At 37.5% G+C, this 24,439-nt stretch overlaps 1 protein-coding gene across 1 annotated transcript in view; it reads left to right on the top strand.

The window, feature by feature from the left end:
- LOC105232776 (triple functional domain protein) overlaps positions 1–24,439 on the top strand; it is a 73,181-nt gene that overhangs the window by 7,806 nt on the left and 40,936 nt on the right. Inside the window, exons 3-8 of the mRNA XM_011214601.4 lie at positions 46–2,139; positions 2,196–3,001; positions 3,068–3,186; positions 3,353–4,204; positions 4,271–4,392; positions 5,118–5,321. Of these exons, the coding sequence (XP_011212903.2) occupies positions 46–2,139; positions 2,196–3,001; positions 3,068–3,186; positions 3,353–4,204; positions 4,271–4,392; positions 5,118–5,321 (4,197 nt within the window). The remainder of the gene's footprint in view (positions 1–45; positions 2,140–2,195; positions 3,002–3,067; positions 3,187–3,352; positions 4,205–4,270; positions 4,393–5,117; positions 5,322–24,439) is intronic.

Raw genomic sequence — 24,439 nt, 5'->3', positions numbered from 1 at the left:
ATATGTAATTTTAATGAAAATATAAAATTTTGATTTCGTCCACAGCCCTGTGTTGGCTCCGGCGCCGACTGTGGTGGCAGCGACTCCGGCACTTCAACGCAGACGCAGAACTCTTCCCCAGCTTTTCGCGCTGCCACCAATAATCCCGACATGGCCGCGGCTATCAATAAAGCGCTGCGTCAGGTTGACCTCATACGTAATGGTCAACAACGTTTGCTCACCTTATGGCAACACAAGAAGTCCAAGTTAGACCAGTGTTTTCAATGGCGTCTCTTTGAGCAAGATTGCGAGAAAATGTTCGACTGGATATTGCACAATCGTGATGTCTTTCAGATGTCTTATGTCGAAATTGGGCATAATTATTCTGTGGCGAAATCACTGCAGGACGAACATCAGAAATTCGCAGTCGCCTCCATGAATGTGTCAGTCAATATTGATCGCATACTTGCCGTTGCCTCACGCCTCATTGAGAGTCAACATTACGCTGCGCAACACATTAAAACACTAGCCACGCGCCTCGATCGCACTTGGAAAGACTTCGCTGCTGGTCTAGATGAACGTACGGCGGTGCTGCAACTGAGTGTACTCTTCCACCACAAAGCGGAACAGTATTGCAATAGCGTGGCCTCTTGGGCAGCCGCCTGTCAGGCCTCGCAGCCGCTTCCATCGGATATACAGAGCCTGGAAACAGCAATACGTACGCATCAGTCACTGTACGAAGCCATGTGTCAGGCTTACACCGAGGTGCACTCGACTAGCAAGAAACTACTTTACCAATTGGATCATCTGGTGCAGGTGTGCAATCAACCTCCGCCACCTGGTGTACCCGATCACCGCAAGAATAGTAGCTTTAATAAATACGAGCGCCAGAACCCGGCAGCTGACTACAGTGAGGGTGCTTCGCATGTGCTCGCCGTTATTCACCAAATATTGGGACATCACCGCTCACTGGAGGCAAAATGGCATCAAGAGAAGATCAGATTGCATCAAACTTTGGCGTTGCGCCTCTTCCAGGAGGATGTGAAACAAGTGTTGGATTGGCTAAAGAATCATGGTGAGGTATTTTTGCGCAAGAATACCGGCATTGGACGCAACCTGCAGAAGGCACGCGTCTATCAAAAGTCACATGAGCACTTTGAGAATGTGGCACAGAACACTTATAGCAATGCGGAGAAATTGCTCTCGGCAGCAGACGAACTGGCAAGAAGTGGCGAGGCCGATCCCAATGAGATATACTCAGTTGCGCGTGAGCTAGAGTTGCAGGTTGCTAGTTTTGCCGAGCGCGTTGAGCAAAGGCGCCGCCGCTTGGAAATGGCTGTTATATTTTACACACACGAGAAAGAAGTCACCGCTTGGATTGACCAATTGCGCACCGACGTGTCCACCGATCAAACTATGCTCTCTCAGGAGAATCTCGAAGGTATTGAGCGACATTTGCAACAATTCCGTGAGCAGCAGGAGAGTACCCTCAAGGGTTGCATGCAGACCATCGCACAAGGCGAGGCGTTGTTACAGGAAATGCGCTCACTCGAATACGATGAGAATAGCTTGTCCATATCGGGACTTGAAACGACTTTAGAGAAATTAACCAAACAAAAAGTGGAATTGGAGGAACTTTGGTCAGCGCGTCAATATCGCGCCGATCTTATACTCCGTTTACGCTATTTCGAACGTGACGCAATGGAGCTCTCATCACAGTTAGAAATTTGGTCGGAGGAGTTGCAGCATGCCGACTTGTCACGTGACTACCAAAAGGCCGAACAATTGATACGAATGCACAACGACTCCGTAACTGACATTCAGAACACCACCTACGAGGTGCTACAACAGGGACAGGACCTACTGCAAATGTTCGAAACGGCTGGCATCATTTCGATGGCGGATGCCACGCACACAGCGCAGGCGCGCATACAGTACCTCTTGGACTTTTTGGGTGAGCGTGAAATTGACCTTGAGGAACTGTCTGAAGCGAAGCGCGCGAAATTGGAGCAAGCCGTGCAGCTGTGCCAGTTTCAAAATGATGCCAATCAAGTAATATCATGGATACGCAACGGTGAAGCCATGCTGGTGGCCAGTTTTGTAACGCCCAATAGCTTGCAGGAGGCCGAACAGCTACGCAAGGAACACGAACAATTCCAGGTGCGATTGATTCGTTTATTTCTTTCTTCAAATTTCAATTTTCATTATGTTCACAGGTTGCCATTGAGAAAACACACACCTCCGCCGTACAGGTGAAATATCGCGCCGACGCGCTCATCAATGCCAACCATTACGATCCACAATCGATACGTGAAATCTCAGATGATGTCACAAAGAAGTGGCAACAACTGGTCACTTACGCCGAAGAACGCCATAAACTGGTGACCGCCTCAATGAATTTCTACAAAACCGCGGAGCAAGTGTGCTCCGTACTCGACAGCCTTGAGCGTGAGTATCGCCGCGAAGACGATTGGTGCGGCGGCGGTGGCTCTAGTGATAAAGCTCAAACTATTGTGCAGCTAATTTCCAAACATCAGGAACAGAAGGAGGCATTCCTCAAAGCTTGTACACTGGCACGTCGCACCGCCGAAACATTCCTTAAATATGCAAACCGTTCGCAACAGTACTACAAGTATCAGTCGCAGGGCAACTGCGAGACGCACGTACGCACCATCCTCGATAAGCTGTTGACGCAGGAGAATCAGGTGCTCGAATTTTGGACACAACGCAAGAAATCGTTGGATCAATGCCAGCAATTTGTGCTGTTCGAACGTAGCGCTAAGCAAGCCATCGAATGGATACACAACACCGGCGAGGCCTACCTCTCCTCACGCACCAATCTGGTGGGTAAGACACGCGAAGAGACCGAAGGTCTGCTCAAAGAGCACAACGAATTTCGCGGCACGGCGAAGGAAACTCGTGAGCGCGTTAAGCTGCTCATTCAACTGGCCGATAGCTTGGTGGAGAAAGGACATGCTCACGCCAGCGCCATCAAGCAGTGGGTTGCGTCTGTCGATCAAAGGTGTGTTGTGCTAAATTTTTCTTATAATGTTTGATTTCAAATTGAATGCCATATTTGTTGTAACAGATATAAGGACTTCAGCAATCGCATGGACACTTATAGAGAGCAGTTGGAGAAGTCTTTGGGCATGTCAATGGTGGTGCCGCTGGAGTCGGACGCAAATTCTTCGATTAGTTCTGCTTCTGGTGAGTAACCGTAAAACAACAGTTAGCGAGAGCAAAGTGCTTGGATATTAAACTTTTACACAAAATTGATTTCTCTTAAAGCTCTTATGTTCTTAAATTGTTCTTTTGTATTTATTCTTCAGTCATACTATATATAATGAAATCAACAAATATGGATTAATTTCAGGCTCCACCACCGATCGCCACTCAGATCCTTCGCTGGAGGCCAAACTCACTACATCCTCCACGGCCGCATCGAAGGAGATTAACGAAGAGAAACGTAAATCCGCACGCAGAAAAGAGTTCATTATGGCTGAGTTAATGCAGACTGAACGTACCTATGTAAAAGACTTGGAGACTTGCATCAAATGCTTCCTTGAAGAATTTCGCACTGGTCAGGGTGTGCCAGCTGCATTGGCCGGCAAGGAGGACACACTCTTCGGCAATATACGTGAAATTTATAATTTCCATCAGAAAATATTTTTACGCGAATTGGAGAAATACGAGACAATGCCCGAAGATGTTGGGCATTGTTTCGTCACTTGGGCCACAAAGTTCGATATGTATGTATATTATTGCAAAAATAAACCGATCTCGAATAATTTGATGGTACAACATTCGGGCACATATTTCGATGAGTTGCAACATCGACACAAGGTCGAACATCCCCTACCAGCTTTTCTCATTAAGCCCGTACAACGCATTACAAAATACCAATTATTACTCAAGGATCTACTCTCCTGCTGTGAGGAGAGTCATGGTGAAATCAAAGAAGGTTTAGAGGTTATGTTGAATGTGCCGAAGAAGGCGAACGACGCAATGCATTTGTCATTGTTGGAGAATTGTGATGTGCCCATAGATAATTTGGGTGAGGTAGTGTTGCAGGATGCATTCCAAGCTTGGGATACAAAGCAATTGATACGTAAAGGGCGTGAACGGCGTGTATTCTTATTCGAATTGTATTTACTCTTTGCCAAAGAGGTGAAGGACTCAAACGGTTCCGTTAAATATCAATTCAAAAGTAAACTCATGACAACCGGTTAGTTAGATATTGAATAATAATAATTTGTAGTCAGTATTAACTCGTTATCAATGATTTTTACAGATATGGGCATCACCGAACACATCGAGGGTGATGAAACCAAGTTCGCCGTGTGGACAGGCCGTTCGCCAATGCTCTCCGATTGCCGTATTGTGCTGAAGGCAAATAGCTTGGAGACCAAACAAGTGGGTACAGAACAATTTGAGGCATTTAAGACATATATTTTTGGCTCATTTTAATATAAAATACAAACTTGCCACCTATTTGAAAACGTTCCGTCAAAAAACTTGGAAATATTCAATGCGATATGAGCTAATGTTGACTGTTTAAAATCTTTTATTCAGTGTTAGTCTAAACGAATTTTAAATATATGTATATCAATATAAAAAAGTTTAAAAAAGCTTAATTAATGAATTTAACAAGGCTGCCTCCTAATTTTTATTCGATTAAATAATTTGATATATTAGGCATAGAATATTAAAGCTATAATATACAAATAAGCTATTCAGATCGGACCACTGTAGCATATAGCGATCACTCAAAACAAAGCCTTTGTATGGGAAACTTTTTTATTTGACAAGATATCATCAAGAAATTTGCATGAACTATTTTCCAAAGTAACGGTACAAACTCCGAATAAATTGTTTAGATCGAGCCACTATAGCGTATAGCTGCGATCAAAATCAAGTCCCTGTATAGTAAGCTTTATTATTTGTGAAGGTCGATGAAACCGAAGTGAACGTTTTTTCTTGTTCGAACAAAATTTAAGCTTTCTTTATTAAAGCAAGTTTCTTTTATGGAATGACTTAATATCGTATTATAACCTTATACAAAAGCTGATTTCTATTATGTGTAACAATATTTTATAAGTTAAAAACGTCTTATCTAACTTCGTTTACTATTTCTCCAGGTTTGGGTGAAAAAAATGCGCGAAGTCATGCAAGAAACTTGCTTTTCGGGCACCTCGCTGACACTACCGAAATCGCCGGCTAAGAATTCCGGCTCATCGCAACGTTCATCGCGTGATTTAGACGAACCACTGACGGAGAATGATCACGATCGCTGCTCATTAGCCAGCTTTGGTTCCGGCAATACCACAGATAGTGACAATAAGGTAAGTCATTTCAATACCATCCCCGTAACGAAATTCGATTTAAAAGTGAAAATAATGAGAGAAGAACGCGCTTCATGCAACCGGTTATGAGTAATCAGCTTTTCCAATATATTTGAATTGCGGCAGCAATGCTAATGTATATTAGCATATTTTGCACATTTCATAGAATAATAAGGCATTAGAATGAAAAGACTTGAAAACTCACACCCTCTTTTTCTGTTTCTCGCCGACACCTTAATTGTATCACATTTCCTTTGAATAACTTTTTTTGTTTCGGTTTCGATCAAATGCCTTTTTATATTTCCGTCGATCTGTCCATCCGTATGTAAGTACGACTGTTTGTTTGAATGGCTGAGCGCCTGTTTGCTGTCATTCGATGATGTCATTGTGTCTTTTTTTCCCCTATTCCTTTAAAGGAAGCGCCACAATAATAAAAATAACAAAGTGAAAGCAATGAAAAAGCGAAATTAAACTCATACATTCATACATTTCAACTGATCAAGTTTAACCCGGACTGACGAAAACAAATCTTTATAATCGCTCATTTTTGGAGCGTCATTCGCCAGTTTCTTGAGCAATTTCAAAGGCCTATTCGTAAATCCACATTATAAGAGATGTTGAGATCTTCGACTTTCTGCCCAAAAATACATATAATAGAACATCAAATTCCTTTTCCGTCCAAAACTTGTGTAACAATTTACACTTCCGCGCGCAGCTCTTGTTGCAGATTTCTGCATATCAATCTTTATATTATAATAAAGCTCCAAATGCGTAGCTTACAATGCGCCCAAGCATACTGGGATATAATATGGTATAAATTAAGTTTTGAAATTAAATAAATATGCATGCAGGCTACAAAGAAAGCTCCCTGGTGCGGTGCACAATTGTTAATAACAGCAGCTTTTATATCTCGCATCTGCAACAATGCGCACCGCAGCTGCTCTAACTGCTGCTCCCCCACCGTACCGCGAAGGTGAGCACATAATTTGGCCTACCTCACGTTGGAATTTGGTGTACATTTATGCACAAAAATTCGTTGCCTCTGGTGGTATATATTATCTGTGTCGTATATTCTACGATTTAACTATTTTCCAGCCAAGCGTTTCTTCCCCACAATCAGGTGCGCTCACGCAGAGCATCTAACAACATCGCTTTCGCGAGTGTGAATCGAAATGGAGAGAGCGACAGCGAGCGAGAGAACTTGTAGTGCGAGCGCATTTCTCAACCCCAGCAAAAGCTCCGTGCTACAAAATAATACAATTTATTTATGTGATGTCTTCTGAGCATACACTGAAATACATACATATGTTTCTTTTGATACGCAAAGCTTCGGCGTATATGCTTAGAACTTTGTTTGTTTAATATTAATTGAATTGAGATATAATTGTTACAGAACATGTGAAATTTTATAAGTTCTTGACAATTTTCACATTTATGCATCAGTCCTTATTCAGTTCTGTTAGTAGTTTAACTTACCATCATCTTCTTTGGCAAAGTTCACAAAAATAAAAAAAAAAATTTGACTTCCTCTTGAAAATGGATTAAGAAAAAGTTTTTTTTTATTATTTCCAATACTCTTAAAGTTTTAATAATTTTTTACTGTCCAAATCCTAATAACTACGTTTGAATAATGAGAACAAATATGCGATAAATAGAATATGTAATATTAGCTATGCTCGAGAAAAATTCGCCGTATCATAACCGTCCGCATATTATCGTTAATTACTGTTACTATTCTTTCTGCTATTTAAAACCTTTCGACAGTAACAGTATACTGCCAGACATTTTGAAATGCGTACATAACTACTTCAATAGAATCAAAATCTGCTGATATTATCATATATATAAGCATCTTCCAATAAATATTTATAATGCCCCCGAAATATCAAATAATGAGATCCACTCCATAATTTTGTTCCTTTTGTCACGTTTATTTAATATTGTACATACGTAAATTTAGTCCCATTTTTTATTGCTGCCTTGCCAATCAAAGAAATACAATAAAGCGTTGCCTACTATTAGGCGCATTGCAAATGTCCATATATATAGATATGTAAACAACTCGGAGATAATTTGATAATAAATTTTTTGTGGTGGGTTGGGTGTCAATAATAAAATTGTGATATTAGCTTTTTATGATAATTAAATATTTCATACTAAAAGTTATGGAGCGAATTTTTGCATCTGCATTTCTTATCGCAAAAAATGGTATAAATGTATTTTTATTTTGATTTTAATCGGCTAATTTGTGACCTAATGCGACCAATTTGTTTGGAGATTGTAGCGTAGCCTTCGGTAATAATCTAGGCCAAAAAGTTTTCATACACGAATTTGATTTTGAACATTCACTTTGTATGGAAGCTTTATAATAGTCCAATATCTTGGGAAAAAACGTGTACAAAATTTAAGATCTGTATCTCAAAAATTTAAGGACTAATATCAGCCGAACTTGCGTAAATCGATTTAGCTTCGTTTAGTTGTTTTTAATGATTTGACAATAATTGACAAACAATTTGGCGTAATGACAACAACACATTCGCGAGTAATCACTGTAAACTATTTGGCAGTGCAACCAATATTATGTATTATTATTTTTGATCGGTAATCATTTTTTAAATATACTCTTCTGTTTAAACTTTTTTTGATAAGCTAAATTATTAGCTTATTCAGATATGTTTTTTTCATTTTTTTGTTGCTTTTGTATTGCTACCCACATTTGTGGACATACAAGCAATAAAATTATACTCATTAAAAGATGCATCAGCAAACCTTTACGACATGCCCCTAATACTTTATGGCATCTCATTGCATTAACTCGAAAATACCGTTAATCCAATCTAACGCAGATTTCCTTAGGGTCTCTATGAGCTCCAAAATTTGGCACGTCAATTCCGAGTGTTAAAATAATTCGACTACTTCTAACGGAAAGCGCATATTGTTGTTGTTAGCATTTTATTATCAGCACCGCATTGTTTTCGTGCGCTTCGTTATACGCCACTTGAGTTGTACAGACGTACGTACGATTTTCTTTATCGTTTTTTGATATTCCTTAGTTGTTGTATTTTTTACCTACTCGTAAGCACAATGTGGCGCATTGTTAGAATATTAATAAAGTGTAACAAAAACAACACAACAACACGGCTAGCAAAGATTGAGCTTTTTCACCGATGCAGAACATTTTCGACAAGAGCGAACGAGCAAGTCGATAAAAAGCACCCTCTCTACAAACGCACGGAGAGAGCGAGAGTATATGTAAGAATGGACGAGAACTACGTTTCCTTCGACGTTACGCTCCGCTCCGTTTTCCCTTAATATGGCAACGCATAGCAATTGGCATAGTTATTGGCTGGTGCTTATTAGCAACGAAACTGCTCGTTTGTCAACAATCGGTCGCCAACTTAAAGCCGATTTGGCTATACAGTGCTTGTGAAAAGTGTGTGTACCATGTATTGCCTACTACGGGCATAGCTAAGAGTATGGGAGGCATGGTGCGGCGTGTTGTTTGTGCGTGGACCATCGTCACTTTTAATTGTGTTATCTCGCTCGTCGTGTGCGCTAGGAGCAGGAGTTAGTTGAGTTCGCCCGCAATCGTTTATGCGCTCTTCATTGTTGTTGTTGGTCTTCCCGTTGCTAGTGGCTTCCAGTTGCGTTATTATGCGGTATGCAAAAAAACGCGCTCACAGTCTAACGCGGTGCAGAAAGTGTGTCGGTTGGTCGTGTTGGAAATAGTCGCACGGTCGGTCGCACGCCCGTTTGATCCAACGCTCCACAAACGCGTTACGCGCGGTCTACTATGTGAGCTGCCTGCTGCAATAGTTTTCGTGGATCTTTTTCTCCTTCTACTTGATAATACATCAACTTACTTACTACTTAACTACTTGTGCTTCACCAGGCACCCGCTTCAAACTTTCTCAAACTACAAGCAGCTGATTAGAGAAGCATAAAAAATAAGAAAAATTGCGCTCCTTAAGGGAAGCTGATTCTTTGACCACCGTCTTTACTATCTACAAATTGCTCGTGACTTCTGCAGCAGTAGCGTTTTTCCACGGCTAAAAAAATGTTAATCGTGCGTTGATAATTTGACTGCGTCGGTGTAGTGAAGAATATTGAAAAAAGATCGGATTATTCAAAAAAATATTAAAAATACAAATTTTTGAAAGTGGAAAGTACCAAATTTAATGTGAAAATTCTCAAACTAAAAAAAATTAAATTTTTGAATTTAATACAATTTTTATAATTTGTGCACGAAATGTGCAGGCCTCCTTATTTAAAAAAAGCAAACGTTGGTAAATTGTTGTTATTTTTTAAATTTAATTTAGCAAAACTTCTTTTCTATCAGTCTCTGGAAGCTTTTAATTGCCAGATCAAACGTTAAACGCCCTTGTTGCTGTTGTTGTAGCTAAAGTGTGTACTACTTTATCTTTGTAGTGCCAACTAACTGTAAAAAATGTTGCCGTTGTGTGTGTCGCCTATCTAATCTTGAAATTTTTAATGCAGCTTAAGTGCAAACAGTTATATATGAAAACAACAACACGAAATCTTTGGGAAAACAAATCAAATTGAGTAAATGCTCTGGTTTTAGCAACATAAATAAACCGAAAATTTCAAAGTAGGCTGCAAATCAATGTATAAGCTGTGTGTACAGCTTGAAAAGCAGCAAGAATAACAGACACATGGAAAACTACCAACACGATGGAAAACATTTCAGGAATGCTATTGACTTGATGATTAAGCAAAAAGGGGCCGACTTTAAATAAAGTGCAGAAGCACACAGCCCAAACAAACATATGCACACTCCTATCTAAGCCCATGTAATTGCATCAAATGTGTCCATGTGTGTGTGCAGGATTTTTTATGAAACACGTTTAGTATATTGAAGCTTTTGGGTTTTATCAAATCTATTATCCGCTTACGGCACGGCAGCACTAAAAGCCATTGCCAAAATTCCGTATGTACGCAGGTTTACATTTATATATTGTAACTGTATGTCTGTGTGCGTGTGTTTGTGCAAATATTAAGCGTTAAATCTATGCCAGATATCATCTGCGGGATGCTTGGATAACCGAAATATACTTAAAGCTGACGTTGTCACCAACATCGTGTCACACACACACACAGATATACACGAATTTGTAAATTCACTCGCACATACACACACTTTCGTAAATACACACACATACTTACATTGTATTCCCCATAGCACTCGTGTATGCCACAAAACGAAGCAACCACAGAACAGAGATGCCAGAAAAGAGACATAGACATAGCCAAACAAACAAAAGGGCCACACAATCGGCCAGCGAAAAGTTGGCACAAAAAAGGCAAACGAGCTGCGCAAATCGTATATAAGAACCACAAAAATTCGTAAGCAATCGCAAAATCGCAATGTAACGCGTTCCTTGTAAATTGCGCCGGTAGCGTTAGCTGGCAGTGGCTGATGCCTGGCGGCTGACAGTTTGCTTGAGATGCTGCTATTTTGCCATGTTTGTTGTTGCTTGTGGTTTGGAGGTCGCGAAAGAAATGAATACACATAACATGCCAGCTAGTTCTCCTCTGCAGATTTACCACAAATCCGCATATCTTCACATAGTCACATAGTGTACAGAAACAGCGAAATCAAATGACCCTGTGATGAAAATAAAAGTAGATACCTTTAGCTGCTACTAATGGCAGCTAAAGTCGGCTTCAGCCACAGCTCAGCTGTAGCTCAGGGCTTAAATGTAAACTGTTTTTTTTTTTTACCGTTTTGTAACTGTCTCTTCAACGGATCCAAATTTTAATTATCATGTTCCACAATGAAAGCTTGAGCGTGTGCCTCGAAAGATGTCAATATCCAATCAAGCTTTTATTACTTACAAAGATTAGTAAGCAAGGTTATTTGTATTGCATAAAGTCCTGAGATAATAGAATTAGTTTTGGGTTAGTTTGGAACTGGTTAATGAACTGGTTAACGCCTTCAGTTGGCTGCCGAGGCAATACAGACATGCCAACGCTTAATTAATTTTTCCATGCGCTTCTTATTAACATTATCATCTAGGCTTTAGCGCCTTCATCGAGTTTTGGGCTTTCTAGTTTTGGCTCATTTTAGGAGCGCCATTCACTCAATTTTTGGACAACTTGGACGTCATATTCACAAACCCATATATCGATCTCGTCTCCAGAAAATGATGGCGTTAAATGTAGATTCCTTATGTACGTTGTCAAGCATTTTTTTTCATCCTTACTCGACGTCGTTTTTGTAAAAGATTAAGGTATTTTGGTACGATGCCAGCACGATGATTTTCGCATGTAACATTCACAGTTGTATATAAGACTGGCATGAAGCAAGTTTTTGATGACTTCACGAATGTCAATGAAATATTGTATATTGCAAATCCGTAGCCGTGATTCCATTGGAAGCAAAAAATTTCAAGCAAACTAGCTTTTTTCGTTAACACCAACGGTCGACAAAGATACACTAATTGACATATGGAAATCAATCTTCACACGAACATTAAAAAGGGGTGTACCAATCCAGGAATTTGTTTTATCGGTTCGGTTTTCCAAACAGCTAGATCACTCAAAGTTAAATTTGATCAGATGGTATAAATATCACAGTAAACATTTCTTGCTATAATTTTAAGAGCTTTATGTTATTGGAATAATATATACGCTTTAAATCAACAAAGTTAAGCTTTATAGTGCTCTATTCAAAATTTCTAAAAATAATGTTCAGCTCTTTTATCCCTTGTGATGTGTGTGCCATCTTTTGATCGTTGAAAGCAAAACTTAAGTAAGGTTAGTTGTTAGTTTCGAAAAGATTCAGCAGAAGTCCGTCAAAAGTCCGCAGACAGTTTTCCTGCGGAGAATACTGCAAACTAGAACTGTAATAAAACTATGCGGTTCATTTTAGATGTGTATTTGTACAGGATGATCCATTTCGAGGTTCCCTACTTTATTATTTTTATTTTTTGATGATTATCTCTTTAAAATTTTGGCCCCGGCTACGTCTCAGATGGTCAATCCGTTAAGGTAAATTGTCGTTGACTCTTTCGAGCATTTCGACTGGTAACTGGCGTCATGTCTTGTTCCAAAGCCTGAATTAAGGCGGAATTATCCGCAAAAACTTTAGACTTTAGCCCCACAGGAAAAAGGTGGCCAATCGACCAGCCCAAAACGTGAAATTATCTGCTAACTGAAGTGTATCTCAATAAAGTCCTTCAGCAAGTCATTCCGTAAGTCAGTCCGAGTTGCTGCGAACGGCGCCGAATCGACTCCCCACGTTTTTCGTGTACATTCTCAGCTACAGCTGATATATTTTCTTCACTGCGTACTGGACGTGGTCTATTCGGTTGAATATTATTCAATAATGAATGCTTGGTCTCAAGATGGGTGATGATTTTGCGAATAGTACTCTCAGTAGGCCGATTATTTTGACCATAATTTTGAGCGAAGCGCGCGAAACACATTCTTTAAAGTTGAACGATTTGTAACCCTTGTTCAGGCGTAATCTGTCCATGACGAAATGCCGAACAATACTTAACAAAAATAACATGACAGCTTGTCACGACTTACTCGTGATCTGTTAAAAAAAGGGCTATTGAAAAATATGCATCTATCTGGATCACCCGTTATGTTTGTATGTGTGGATCCATTTGTAAACTCATAGCAAGTAACTATTTACCATATGAGAAAGGCAAAGACCGTAAAGCGCCTTTTCTGCATTAGCAGCATTTCAAATACACTTTTATGTAATCAAATTCGCCGTAAGCGCATAATAAATACACTCACAAATGCACTTAAACAGACTCCTAATAGTGAAAGTGCCGTGAGAACATTTTACTGGCAACGATTGTGGAAGAGGTTTTCTTTTTTTTTTATAAGTTTTCTGTTTCTCGCCACACATACAAGAGCGAAAATCACATATTGGGTTGTCAATAAAGTTTGGCAGCAAATCTGAGCAGGTTTCAAAGAATTTTATGAACTTTATTAAATTAAATATTTGGCAATTTGATCGATTGATCGATGGATGGCAGTTTATGTTTTGAAGTAGAAGTTAGTAGCAGTTTTGTTGTTGTTCTGTATAGAAATATGCTTAATTTGCGTCGTTTTAATATTGAATGTGGCTGAAAAGAGTTTAAGGAAAGGTTATGGTAGTAAAAATTCCTGGTTACGCTTCTTTTTTTAATTCGGTCTTACATTAGCGCTTAGAAAGGGGTTCAGAAAACAATAGTTAAAGCATTTATCAAATAAGATAAAAAGAATTCAAAACATTTTTACTACTTACTTACTTCTAAAAAAATCATAAAATGGCGTCGAATTGAAACAAATTTCCTAGAGTTTAACCATTCCAAATTTTAATTACAGAATATTATTGCTTTGTCTTCTTGCTTTTACCTCTTTAATTATATATCTTATCAGAAAGTTCGCCGATAATAGTTAGCGTTTGCGCCGCTTTAAGTAGTAAACAAATATCTATCCAATTGAGCAGTCGAAAGCACCAAAATAGAGCTCACGTGGCACAGAAAATAATAAAGTTCACTATTCGACGAATTATTAATCAATACAAAAAAGATAAAAGTATATATTAAAAGGTAGAGCTCTGCTAGACCTCATTGGGTTCATGGTCTTCGTCTTGGTTGCGATATCTTCTAATTAAAGGTATTTACTTTCTTGCTTTTCTTTTTTTATTTCTCAACAAAGTCTGCAATTGAAAATATTCTGCCTAATAGCTAATGGGAATATTGAACTGGGTACTTTAATTTGATACTCGAATAGTAACCAATATAGTATATTTGTTTCAAAGCAAAGACTAAGAGTTGCAAATACATTCAGCTTTATCAAGTTAATTAAAGTGTGATCCATATATGCGGATATTTTTCTTAAGACAAAGGATTGTGATTTTTCTTGTGAAAATAGATAAATAAATTTTTCAGTATTTCCAAAACTTGAATTTTATTTTTTTATCATTCCAAAGTTTTATGTCGACTTTAGCGCTCAGACAGATGACTAAAGAGTACACCTTTGATCAGTATCTTAATAATTTCAATTTCACGTTTCGTTTAGTAACCGGTTCTATCACAAGTTATCAATATTTCAAACATTTAATTACTATAACTTTTTTCGAAAGTGCATGCAACAGGAAAGGGAGAAGGGCAAGCTCTTAATTTGTAAGTGAGTGCAGTTCGGGAACTTTTCAGACACAAGCACGCCGGTAAAGCAATTTAGTTATTCTCATTTTTTATTCATTGCAAATGTTTTGTGTGATTTCGCATTTTACTTTTTTAAACAGCATTTCAATTCGCTCTGCCTGCCCGAAGTGCGCGTGTGTGTATGCAAAAACCAGGGAAACTTGTGATAAACAGCACAAAATAGCGAATCATAATGGAATGTGGATATAATACATATAGTATGTACAACGTCTTATAAGCCAGCTTTCCAATGAAAAAATAGCTCATATATGTAAAGTAATAAATTTGTAACAAAAACCAGTATTTTTCACACGAATACTAAGCTGCAGCGCAGGGTTGCTTTGACACGTCACGCCCTATCATATTCCTGTACTTTGCTTCATATACTATAATGTGTATTCTAATTTTAATTTTCTTTTAATTTTACACATAATGCTCATTAAAAGCATTCTCTAGTTTTGATTAGGGTTAAACCGTATTATAACGGTGCCCACACCACCACACAGTGACTCGTTCTGGATGAAGTTCCGTCTCGTGGATTATTTCTAGATTTGATTCACCCCATATACGATAATTTTGGTTGTTTACGTTTTCGTTTCGATCAAAATGAGCCTCATCAATTTATTGTTTTCTTCGGAAATTTAAATATTTTTTTTGGCAAAATTCCAGGCGAATAGGGAAATCTAGTGGGTTTAATCTGCTTGTTATTTAAACTTTGTACTGAAACAGGTTTAAGATATCATGAATTATCCGTTGTAATGACTGTCTGATAACTTAAAGTTGCGCCGATAAGTTAAGAGTCAAAACTCTTGAGTTTGCCTGAATTGACGATGCCACAGTCTCGATGGTACCGTCTTCTTGCGCTAATTTCAAATTCGGCAAACATGTTTACCAACCTCATAATTGTCCATCTACTCTTGGAAGCCTCTTTCGGCAATTACGGACTGAATAAAAAACATAAGTGGATTACTCACACAAAAAAAGTGATTACGGTTTGTTTTTGTAGCACGATTGGTGCGCCACCCTTTATTTGATAATACTCAAAGTTTGAAATTTTAATTTTAATTCTTCAATATTGACAAAAAACTCGTCCAAACGATTTATTTTTTTAACATAAAACATCAATTCTTTAATAGAAAACGCTAAAATCATCTTTATACTAAGTTTTTAATATGCTAATGACCATAGACTGTAAAGTTCTTCGATTAATCGATATCAAAAAGAAATATATATAATATAGTAACAGGGTAGGAGTATTTTGAACATCTTTAGCAGAGCCCGTTTTTACACAGAGTGTTGCTACAGAGTATTATAGTTCTGTTCACCTTACGGTTCTACGTATCACCTAAAACTAAGCAAGATAAATGATCAGGATGACGAGACGAGTTGAAATACGGGTGATTATCTGCCTGTTCGTCCGTCTAAGCTGTAACTTTAGTAAAAATTTATATATCTTGATGAAACTTCGCATACGGGTTCCTTGGTACAAAAAAAAATTACGGGTTCCTAGATGGACAGAATCGGACCACTATAACGGGATAAAATTTTGCTCTAATAATATCTTTAAAGTACTCCACCTTATGACCAAAAATTGTCCAAATTGTCAAGCCCCTTGGTACCGAATATTTGGACACAAGTATCTATAATTGACTTTTCATCAAAAATACCATATCCTTTGAGTTATCTCAATGAAAATTACAGAACTTGTTTCACTCATAACAGTTTATCTTTGAGCCTGGCTTTGATTCCTGCGAATTGCAAAAGTATAAAATATCCGAACACCCCTTTTTACTTGTTAAATATTTTTTTTTATTCGAAGTAAGAAAATACAGTATTAAACTCAATAGAAACTTTTCTAATAATATATTTTTTTATTGAAAAATATATATAAACAAGAAAAAAGAGTATTGTGACAAAAAAAAAAATACCAGGAAATTGTAAATAAAACGTCTTCAGCTCCTTCAGCAAATTTTCTTGGATCAAGTGACTCAAGAATCGTGGCTCGATACGATGATGCATTATCATCGTGTAAAAAATAATAATAAAAATAATTCCAAATAGAACTCCGTATTGACCGTGTGTCCCTCCGGAACAAATTCTTGATGCACCAAACCACGAATATCGAAAAAAATAATGAGAACTACCTTGATTTGTGAGCGGCTCTGACGTGGCTTTTTTGGCTTTCCCCTTCATTCCGATGATTATTCACTTGTTTGCATGTCAAACTCCCGACCGTCTTTGAAGGTGTTGTACCTCTCGAAGGCTTTTGTTTTTGATAAAACTGAATCATCGTATGCCTTTTCAACATTATAACACAGCATTTGGTTAGATATACAAAATTTTAGTCAAATTCTTTGCTCGATATTTTTATCTATGGTAAAATTCGCAACGCACTACTGAGGTGTACCGACGTAAGCAGCTGCTGTAAACAAACTGGTTGAGAGGTCGCGCTCTTATTTGGCATATTAATTAAAAACATTCCTATCAACTTAGGAAAATACATTTCTTTGAAATATCATTTATCCGGGAAAATAAATTACAATTTTCAGCTATTTTGTCACAATGCATTTTCTTCTGCTTTTGACAAATCTGAGAGCATACTACTCGTAAAATAACCAGTAGATAAAAAGAAAACTGCGCACTTATTATGCCGAATTTTAAAAAAATAGCTAACAATATTCATTTAAATCATTCCTTTAATTATCATAATTATAAAAATTGTAAATTCATACATATATACTCTCTGACATCAAAGAAACCACTGCAAAATGTAAACAAACGTTAAATTTCAAGAAGTGACGTCATTAATTTTTTGTTTCCTTAATGATATAATAATTTTATACCATTTTCTTACGTCATAATAAAAAGAACTGAATCTGTTACAGTAGGGATGGTCCATTATTAAGACCTCTCGATACTGACTTAGAATCATCATTTCGACAGCATCATTTCTTATTGCTAAAACTTGCCGTGCCTATTTTTATTTTTTTTCTCAAACTTAATAGCTTCGTTCAAGCAAATGGCATGCGATTATTATGGTAAAATAAAAAATCCCCCACGCTTGCATTGAAATGTGCGAAAGAGGGAGTGTACTAGAAATAGAAGTCTTGTGATAATGAGTTCGCGATAAATATAATTAATTTCAATGCACGTTCTTATAAAAGTATGCAATTTAAATTGAAATACAAGTACTATGGCGCAGCACATTTCAATAGTAATTAATTAGAAATTTATTTCTGCCAACATTTATACATACTTTTTATACAGAGCCTGCTGGCTGGTGGGAGTTTCGAATTCTCGAGATTCAAGCAAAAACTCATATATTGTATCACAAACAATCTTGGAGAACCCCTTCGTGGACTGGGCTTATGCGTTTATAATCATATACACATAGTACTATGTATAATTTCTAAATCGCAGGTATTCACAGCACAGTATAGAATTGCAAGGCGGGAGAACAGGTTACCGCTGCTTGGTTACTCTTTGCAAGGAACGGTTAACAGTGATTTTTTATGGCTGTAAAATGACTTTTTGAAAATTTAATTTCATCGTTATTTATTATTAACTCCATGTTACATCTTTATGTACATATATATGCCAACAACAGCCTTGTTCAAATCGTTTACATCAATTTGAGTGCCCCTAATCAGTTAACAACATCAAATTCCGTAAATAAACACATTTCATATACATACATATATGACAGTGTATGCATTTATGTATGTGCATGTACTTTTATAAAAAATTTAAATAGAGTTATGTGTATTCCCAACGAGAAATTTTGATCGTATTATTCAAAGTTTATATTTTTAGGTTTATAAAAGGTTTATAAAATAGCGTCGAAATTTTTTGCAAAGGTCGTTTACTTTCTCTTATGCACATCTTATGTCAACACATTTTAATTATTTGCTATGAGTTTTCCTATACCTTTGATTGCATATGTTGAACATCAAAAAATCAAAAAAAAAACAAAAAAAGAAACATCAAAAATTTTCACAAATTGGGCTGCCAATAAAGTCGGGATCTCAAAAAATTGGCACGTGACCATACCCACGATATCAATTCTATTAGCAATCTGAAACCAAAAAATATTTATTAATCTTGAATAATTTCGCAATGTTGGAACTACGGAACAGTATTCGTAAACGTATTTATTCAAAATAGTAAGGTTGGATAGGTCCAGACATAAACAAGCCCATAAAAAAGACGCTCTAAAAATTTCAGATAAATCCGCCCTGAGAAATCGTGAGTATCGTTTTGAAAAATACAGTTTCGAAAAAAACGCGTTTAAAATTTCAGTTCCAGCTGATCCAGTTTGGAGGCCGGATCAGCAAAATACCTATATATAGTGAAACTTTGAAAATATAAACAAATCTATTTTTTATATTAGAATAATACCACCTTGAACACAGTCTTGGGTGTTAGTTCTTATACAACTAATCTTCCTATAGCTCCGGCGAGACAAGTTTTTCACATATATTACAGCAGTGATGGCGTAGAACTCAAAATGAGTTAGATTGTGAGGTTTTATATGCTGTTTTTTCATCAATCGATATCAAAAAGGTTTTTCTTGCTTACGCTAAGTTTTTTTGCTCAGCAATATTGCAAGCTACTTATTAGTTGTTAAAACCTTCACTCTTTAGCACTGTTCCAAAAACTTTGCTTACTGGGTTTTCAATGATGCCAAGGGAATATTAAATAAATATGCTTATACATATATACATAACTATGTATGTGTATGCACTTCGAAGCTTTTAAAGTCACTAAAGTAATCAGTAGCGAAAATTTGCGATGCTCTTTTTTCGTTGTTTTTGCTTTCTAGTCAGGTATAAGCATGTGATGTCTTTGCTGTCAACTAACTGTACATGTCAGCGATACTGATTGCTGAAGAGTCAAGGCAACATCTTTCGGATGCCCGACCAACAGCTTGTCAGTTGACACACATCCAAGGCAGAATGGTTGGTTTGGCGAGCTGGATAGGTTGGTTGTATGCACAGCGCACATGTTTACATAGATAAAAGCAAATTTAAGTTAGTTTAGAGAATATGCGCGGGTTCTACAAATTCCTGCAACAAACTCGCTAACTTCTGTGTGTATATGTTAGCATATATTAATGTATGTGTGTGCATAACTGCGACAAAGGATCGCAGGAACTTGGGTTATGACACACACAAACACATACGCACAACCTAGTCAACATTTTGTGAAAATTATCGATTTTTAACTACATACATAAACATATATACATATATACCCACAATACATATATACCATATATGTATATATATATTTGTGGGTACCTGCTGGCTGCTTTTCGTGCGACTCCACTTCGCTTTGACCAACAACTGGCAATTATTTTTAACCGTTGTAAAGTGAGATGCGAAAGGGGTAATGTGTACAACAACAGCGGCAACGACATTCAAGCCATTTTATGTAGTATTTGTAACTTATATGCTCATGCACTTAACTGTATAAACGATTTTTTTTATATTGGCAACAACAACAACAACAACGGAAGAACAGCAATTTTAATGGTGTATTAATTTTTAAATAGAATTTAAAATCGAGCCAAGTGTGGTGTGTTGGTTCGCATGGCGCGAGCCGCACTTTGGTGAAACAGTCGGCGTCCAGAGAGCAAAGCATTGCGAACATTACTTTATTATTGAACTAACTTATACACAACAAAAGAATAAAATATAGAAAAATATTAGCAAAAGGTCCAAAAAAGGTTATACATACATACATATACAAGTATATTATATTTATGTGTGATTTCGGCGTTAGAAGCGACAGCGTTTGAGGTGTCCGTGAGCGATATTATTTTTTGTTATAAATAAAGTGTACGGGTACATATCTGTGATTTATTTCAATATTACGGTATATTTTTGCCAAAGTAAAGCAAAAAGTATCCATTAAGTGAAAATTGTGAAATGCAACAAAAAAAGTCGAGTACAAAATCAAATTAACACAAACTTAAAGAAAAGCAAATCAAGAGACCACGAAAATACTCAGAGAATTTGCAACAAGTCACAAATTCATTAAGAAATCAAGCCAAAGAAAGCAACAATTACAAAATAAGTATAAAATACAAACAAAACTTTCAACGGTAGCTTTATTTTTTCGATTTTATATATAAAAAATATTAAAATTTAATTGTAAGAAAAAAAAAGAGGCGTAAAACACAGAGAGTCTACTAAAATAATAATAAAAACAACATAAAAACAAAAACACAAATGAAGACGGTCAAAAAATTAATAATCGAACGCATCAGCAGTGTCGATCACTCAGATGGCAGCGCATCACCCGGTGGCAGCAAGAAACCAACGGCTAACAAACAGAAATCTGCTGGCGCTGGCGGTGGTAATAGCAGCAATTCGTCCACAACGCCCATTGATGTACAACTAATGCCTGATACTGGTGGCGGCGGCGTTGTTGACATTCTTGGCGAGCCAATGGCCCCTTATGCTGTTGCTGATCCCTCGCCTAGCCCATCCATATGCCCCGAGACGCCCAGCGCTGAACTGCAGCCCATGACCGGTGGCAGCCGTTCGCCCTCCTCGGCCGCTACTGGCTATAACAGCGGCTCGCCCACATCTAATTCACCGTTTAATTTTACACCCGCCACCAATATGCCGGCAGGCGGCGCAACTGGCGTTTCGAATTCGCTCTCGGCACCTGCTATTAAACCGCAAAAGAGTCGTCGAAAAATCTCATTGCCCTGGTTCCGGCAAACGAGCGTCGTCAATAGCGGCTTAACACGTCAGTATACTATCGACTCGCCGGGCTCATTTCGCCTCTTTCGCCAGTCTAGTAATATATTTAAGGTTGGTTTGAAATTTGATATATGGTAATTCATTGTTTTAAGGTTGGAAGAGTGAGTAAAAGAAAGTGTGTTGATTTGATTTTGTATCCAATGTTACAAAACCGATTTGTTTGCGCGATCCTCTTGAAAAACTTTGTTTGTGATTTCTAGTTTATATAAATAGTTTTTTCTGTAAAAAAAAATCATACATTTTGAAGATACCAAAATAAGACTCTCTATTTACTATAAAGAAAGGTGTTACGGTAACACCCCCAGTATCTATAGTTGACTTTTGGTCGAAAATATTGGCCAATGTATAGGATAAACAATTGAAATTTAGAGAGAATCTTTTTCTAATAATAATATATTCGTGTATCAAAAAAAGGTCAATATTTCCCTGAGCCCCCATATACCTATTATAAAGTTTTTCGAACTTCCGAGTGGCTTTACTCCATATGATTGATTATTGTATTATGGAACCCAGTAAACATCGTTTTTGGTATGTGGCATGTAATACGAGGTTTGACAATTAAGTAATGAGACTGATTTTATTGCCGCGCTTGTGGTAAACCTGTGACCTTGAAATTCCCTTTCTCTTTTTCCGGCATCCCTCCCCTCTCCATTGATATATAGTTGAGTAGACGTGTGTTTGTAGTGTTCGTCACGAAAATGGAAAAACGAAATCAAGAGCAACGCGTCGCTATAAAATTTTGCACCAGATTGGGCGAAACAGCTTCGGAAACGTACGCTAAAATTGTAAGAGTGTATGGTTATAGTGTTCTTAGTCCAGACATCGCTCGTAACTGGATCCTTCATCACGACAACGCGACGTGCCACACCGCCCTCAGCATGTCCCAGTATTTGGCCTCTAAAGGGATCGCCGTGTTGCAACAGCCGCCTTATTCGCCCGACATGTCACCCTGTGACTTTTTTTTTTGTTTCCTAAAACAAAATCGGTGGTCAAAGTAACCCATTTTGAGTCGATTAGGGACATCCAGGCGGCCGTGACGAGGGTACTCGCAGACATCCCAGTCGAAGCGTTCCAGAAATGTTACGAAGCATGGAAAACGCGCTGGAATCGCTGTATAGCTGTCCAAGGGCACTACTTTGAAGGGGATGGCAGAGTTGTAGAATAATTTTAAAATATACGGTTTTTATGGAATCAGTTTATTTACTTAATTGTCATACCTCGTAGTACTCCAATTTTGTATGTCTAAATATATTTTTTGACTAATGTGTGCAGAAGTTCATTCGAGTTCTTTGTTGTGCGCCTTTGCATTGTCAGCTGTCGGCCACTTATTAAAAATGTTCATTCTTTAAAGCAATCCCGTACACACATACATATCTATGCACATATTCATATCTAAATATTTACATACATACATACCAACAAATGCAACTGTTGGAGAGATTCTTGAAATTAGCCACAGTTTCTCACTCTTGGGAATTTTATGCGGCCCATCTCTTGCTGCCAAATCCTAAAATAAATTGCTTTGATTTGCACGCCCCCTCTCCTCGCTTATTAAACATTAGATAAGCAAAAGCCCACACGTCTGGCTCATATACACTGCTGGTCATTAGGTTAGACGCAAATTTACTTGCATTTCAATTGTTTTAATATTTATTATTTTAAAATACCCTTCACAGGCGCATTTCTTTTAGTAACTGTTGGTTTCAGTTTGTGTGGAAGCTATATGCTATAGTAACCTGATCTGAACAATTTTTTCGGAGATTATATTATTACCTTAAGCAATAATCCTTGCCAAATTTCGTGAAGATATCACGTCAAAAACGAAAGCACTTGATTCAGATCGTTCAGTTTGTATGGCAGCTATATGCTATAGTAAGCCGATCTTCGTATATTACATTATTATCTTAGAAAATAACCTGTGATAAATTTTGTGAAGATGCATTGCAAATGTGAAAGTTTTCCATACAAGAACTTGATTTCGATATATGTTATAGTGATCCGACATCGGGAGTTCCAACAAGTGACCAGCTTCTTGAAGAGAAAATGACGTTTGATTTCAAAACGATATCTTAAAAACTGGGGGACTAGTTCGTATATATACAGAAAGACAGACGAACATGACTAAATCGACTCAGCTCAACATACTGATCATTTATATATAAACTTTATAGGGTCTCCGGCGCTTCCCTCTGGGTGTTACAAACTTCGTGTCAAATTTAATATACCCTCTTCAGAGTATAATAATTTCAGTAATGAGTACAGAATGATTCAGGGAATTTATGAAGGTCAAGGAAATCTTGCTCCAAGCACGTTTAATAGCTGCAGTTATTGTTTCCTTATCTTCGTATTGCCTTACTGCTTCGTATACCTTCCGTATTAGCCAACCACCATTACCATATTAACATAGACATTTCTGGAATCTTCGAATGTGCAGTTATTTTCTTTGGACAATACGTCATTATAAATATAAAAATTAATTAAAAATAACCTAAGACCAACAGTGTATTTACTTTTGAGCCAAAAGTACCGCATTCAATAGAAATACTGAGTTGTGCGGGATTTCCCATTTCACCCCTCACGCAGCCTCACCCGCCTCCCCATTCAGTTTTAGCATCATTTTCCTCGCGCAAAATTCCTGAATGTGCGTACCACCTGCCACAATTAAACATAATCTAATACATAAATATTGTGATTTCTACGAAAGTAAGTCGTAACATTCAGCCAATTCTCTCGCAATGGATTCGCAATTAAAAGCCGAAGCCAAATTTCTTTACTCAGCATTAAGGTATTTCATTTGCTTGAATTATTTTGCGTTTGTTTATGTTTGTTTTCACCAGCAGCAGTGGTGCTTCAGTGATTGGACTAAGAATATCAAATTGTTCATGATTTCCTCAAAGTAATTAAAGATAAACAAATTGTTTGTTGAAACTTTATTTTTGGCCTGCTCAAAGCAATTAAGGAAGTATGTTACATATTTGCAGGCTTCCTCTCGAAAAAACCTACATTTTAAAATTTATTTCAAAGCGATCTGTCGTAAATTCCAAAATTAGTGAAATCTTAGTTAGCCTATTATACGGTTCTCAAGGCAATACAAGCTTGCCAATTTTCCATACCCTTGTTATTATCTTTGGCTGAGTTGGTCTGAAGCGTTTCCAGCGAGTTTTAGATATTCGGT

Source organism: Bactrocera dorsalis, chromosome 5, assembly GCF_023373825.1.
Source record: "Bactrocera dorsalis isolate Fly_Bdor chromosome 5, ASM2337382v1, whole genome shotgun sequence".
In the NCBI taxonomy this organism is placed as follows: domain Eukaryota; kingdom Metazoa; phylum Arthropoda; class Insecta; order Diptera; family Tephritidae; genus Bactrocera; species Bactrocera dorsalis.
This window is presented reverse-complemented; position numbering and strand designations above follow the sequence as displayed.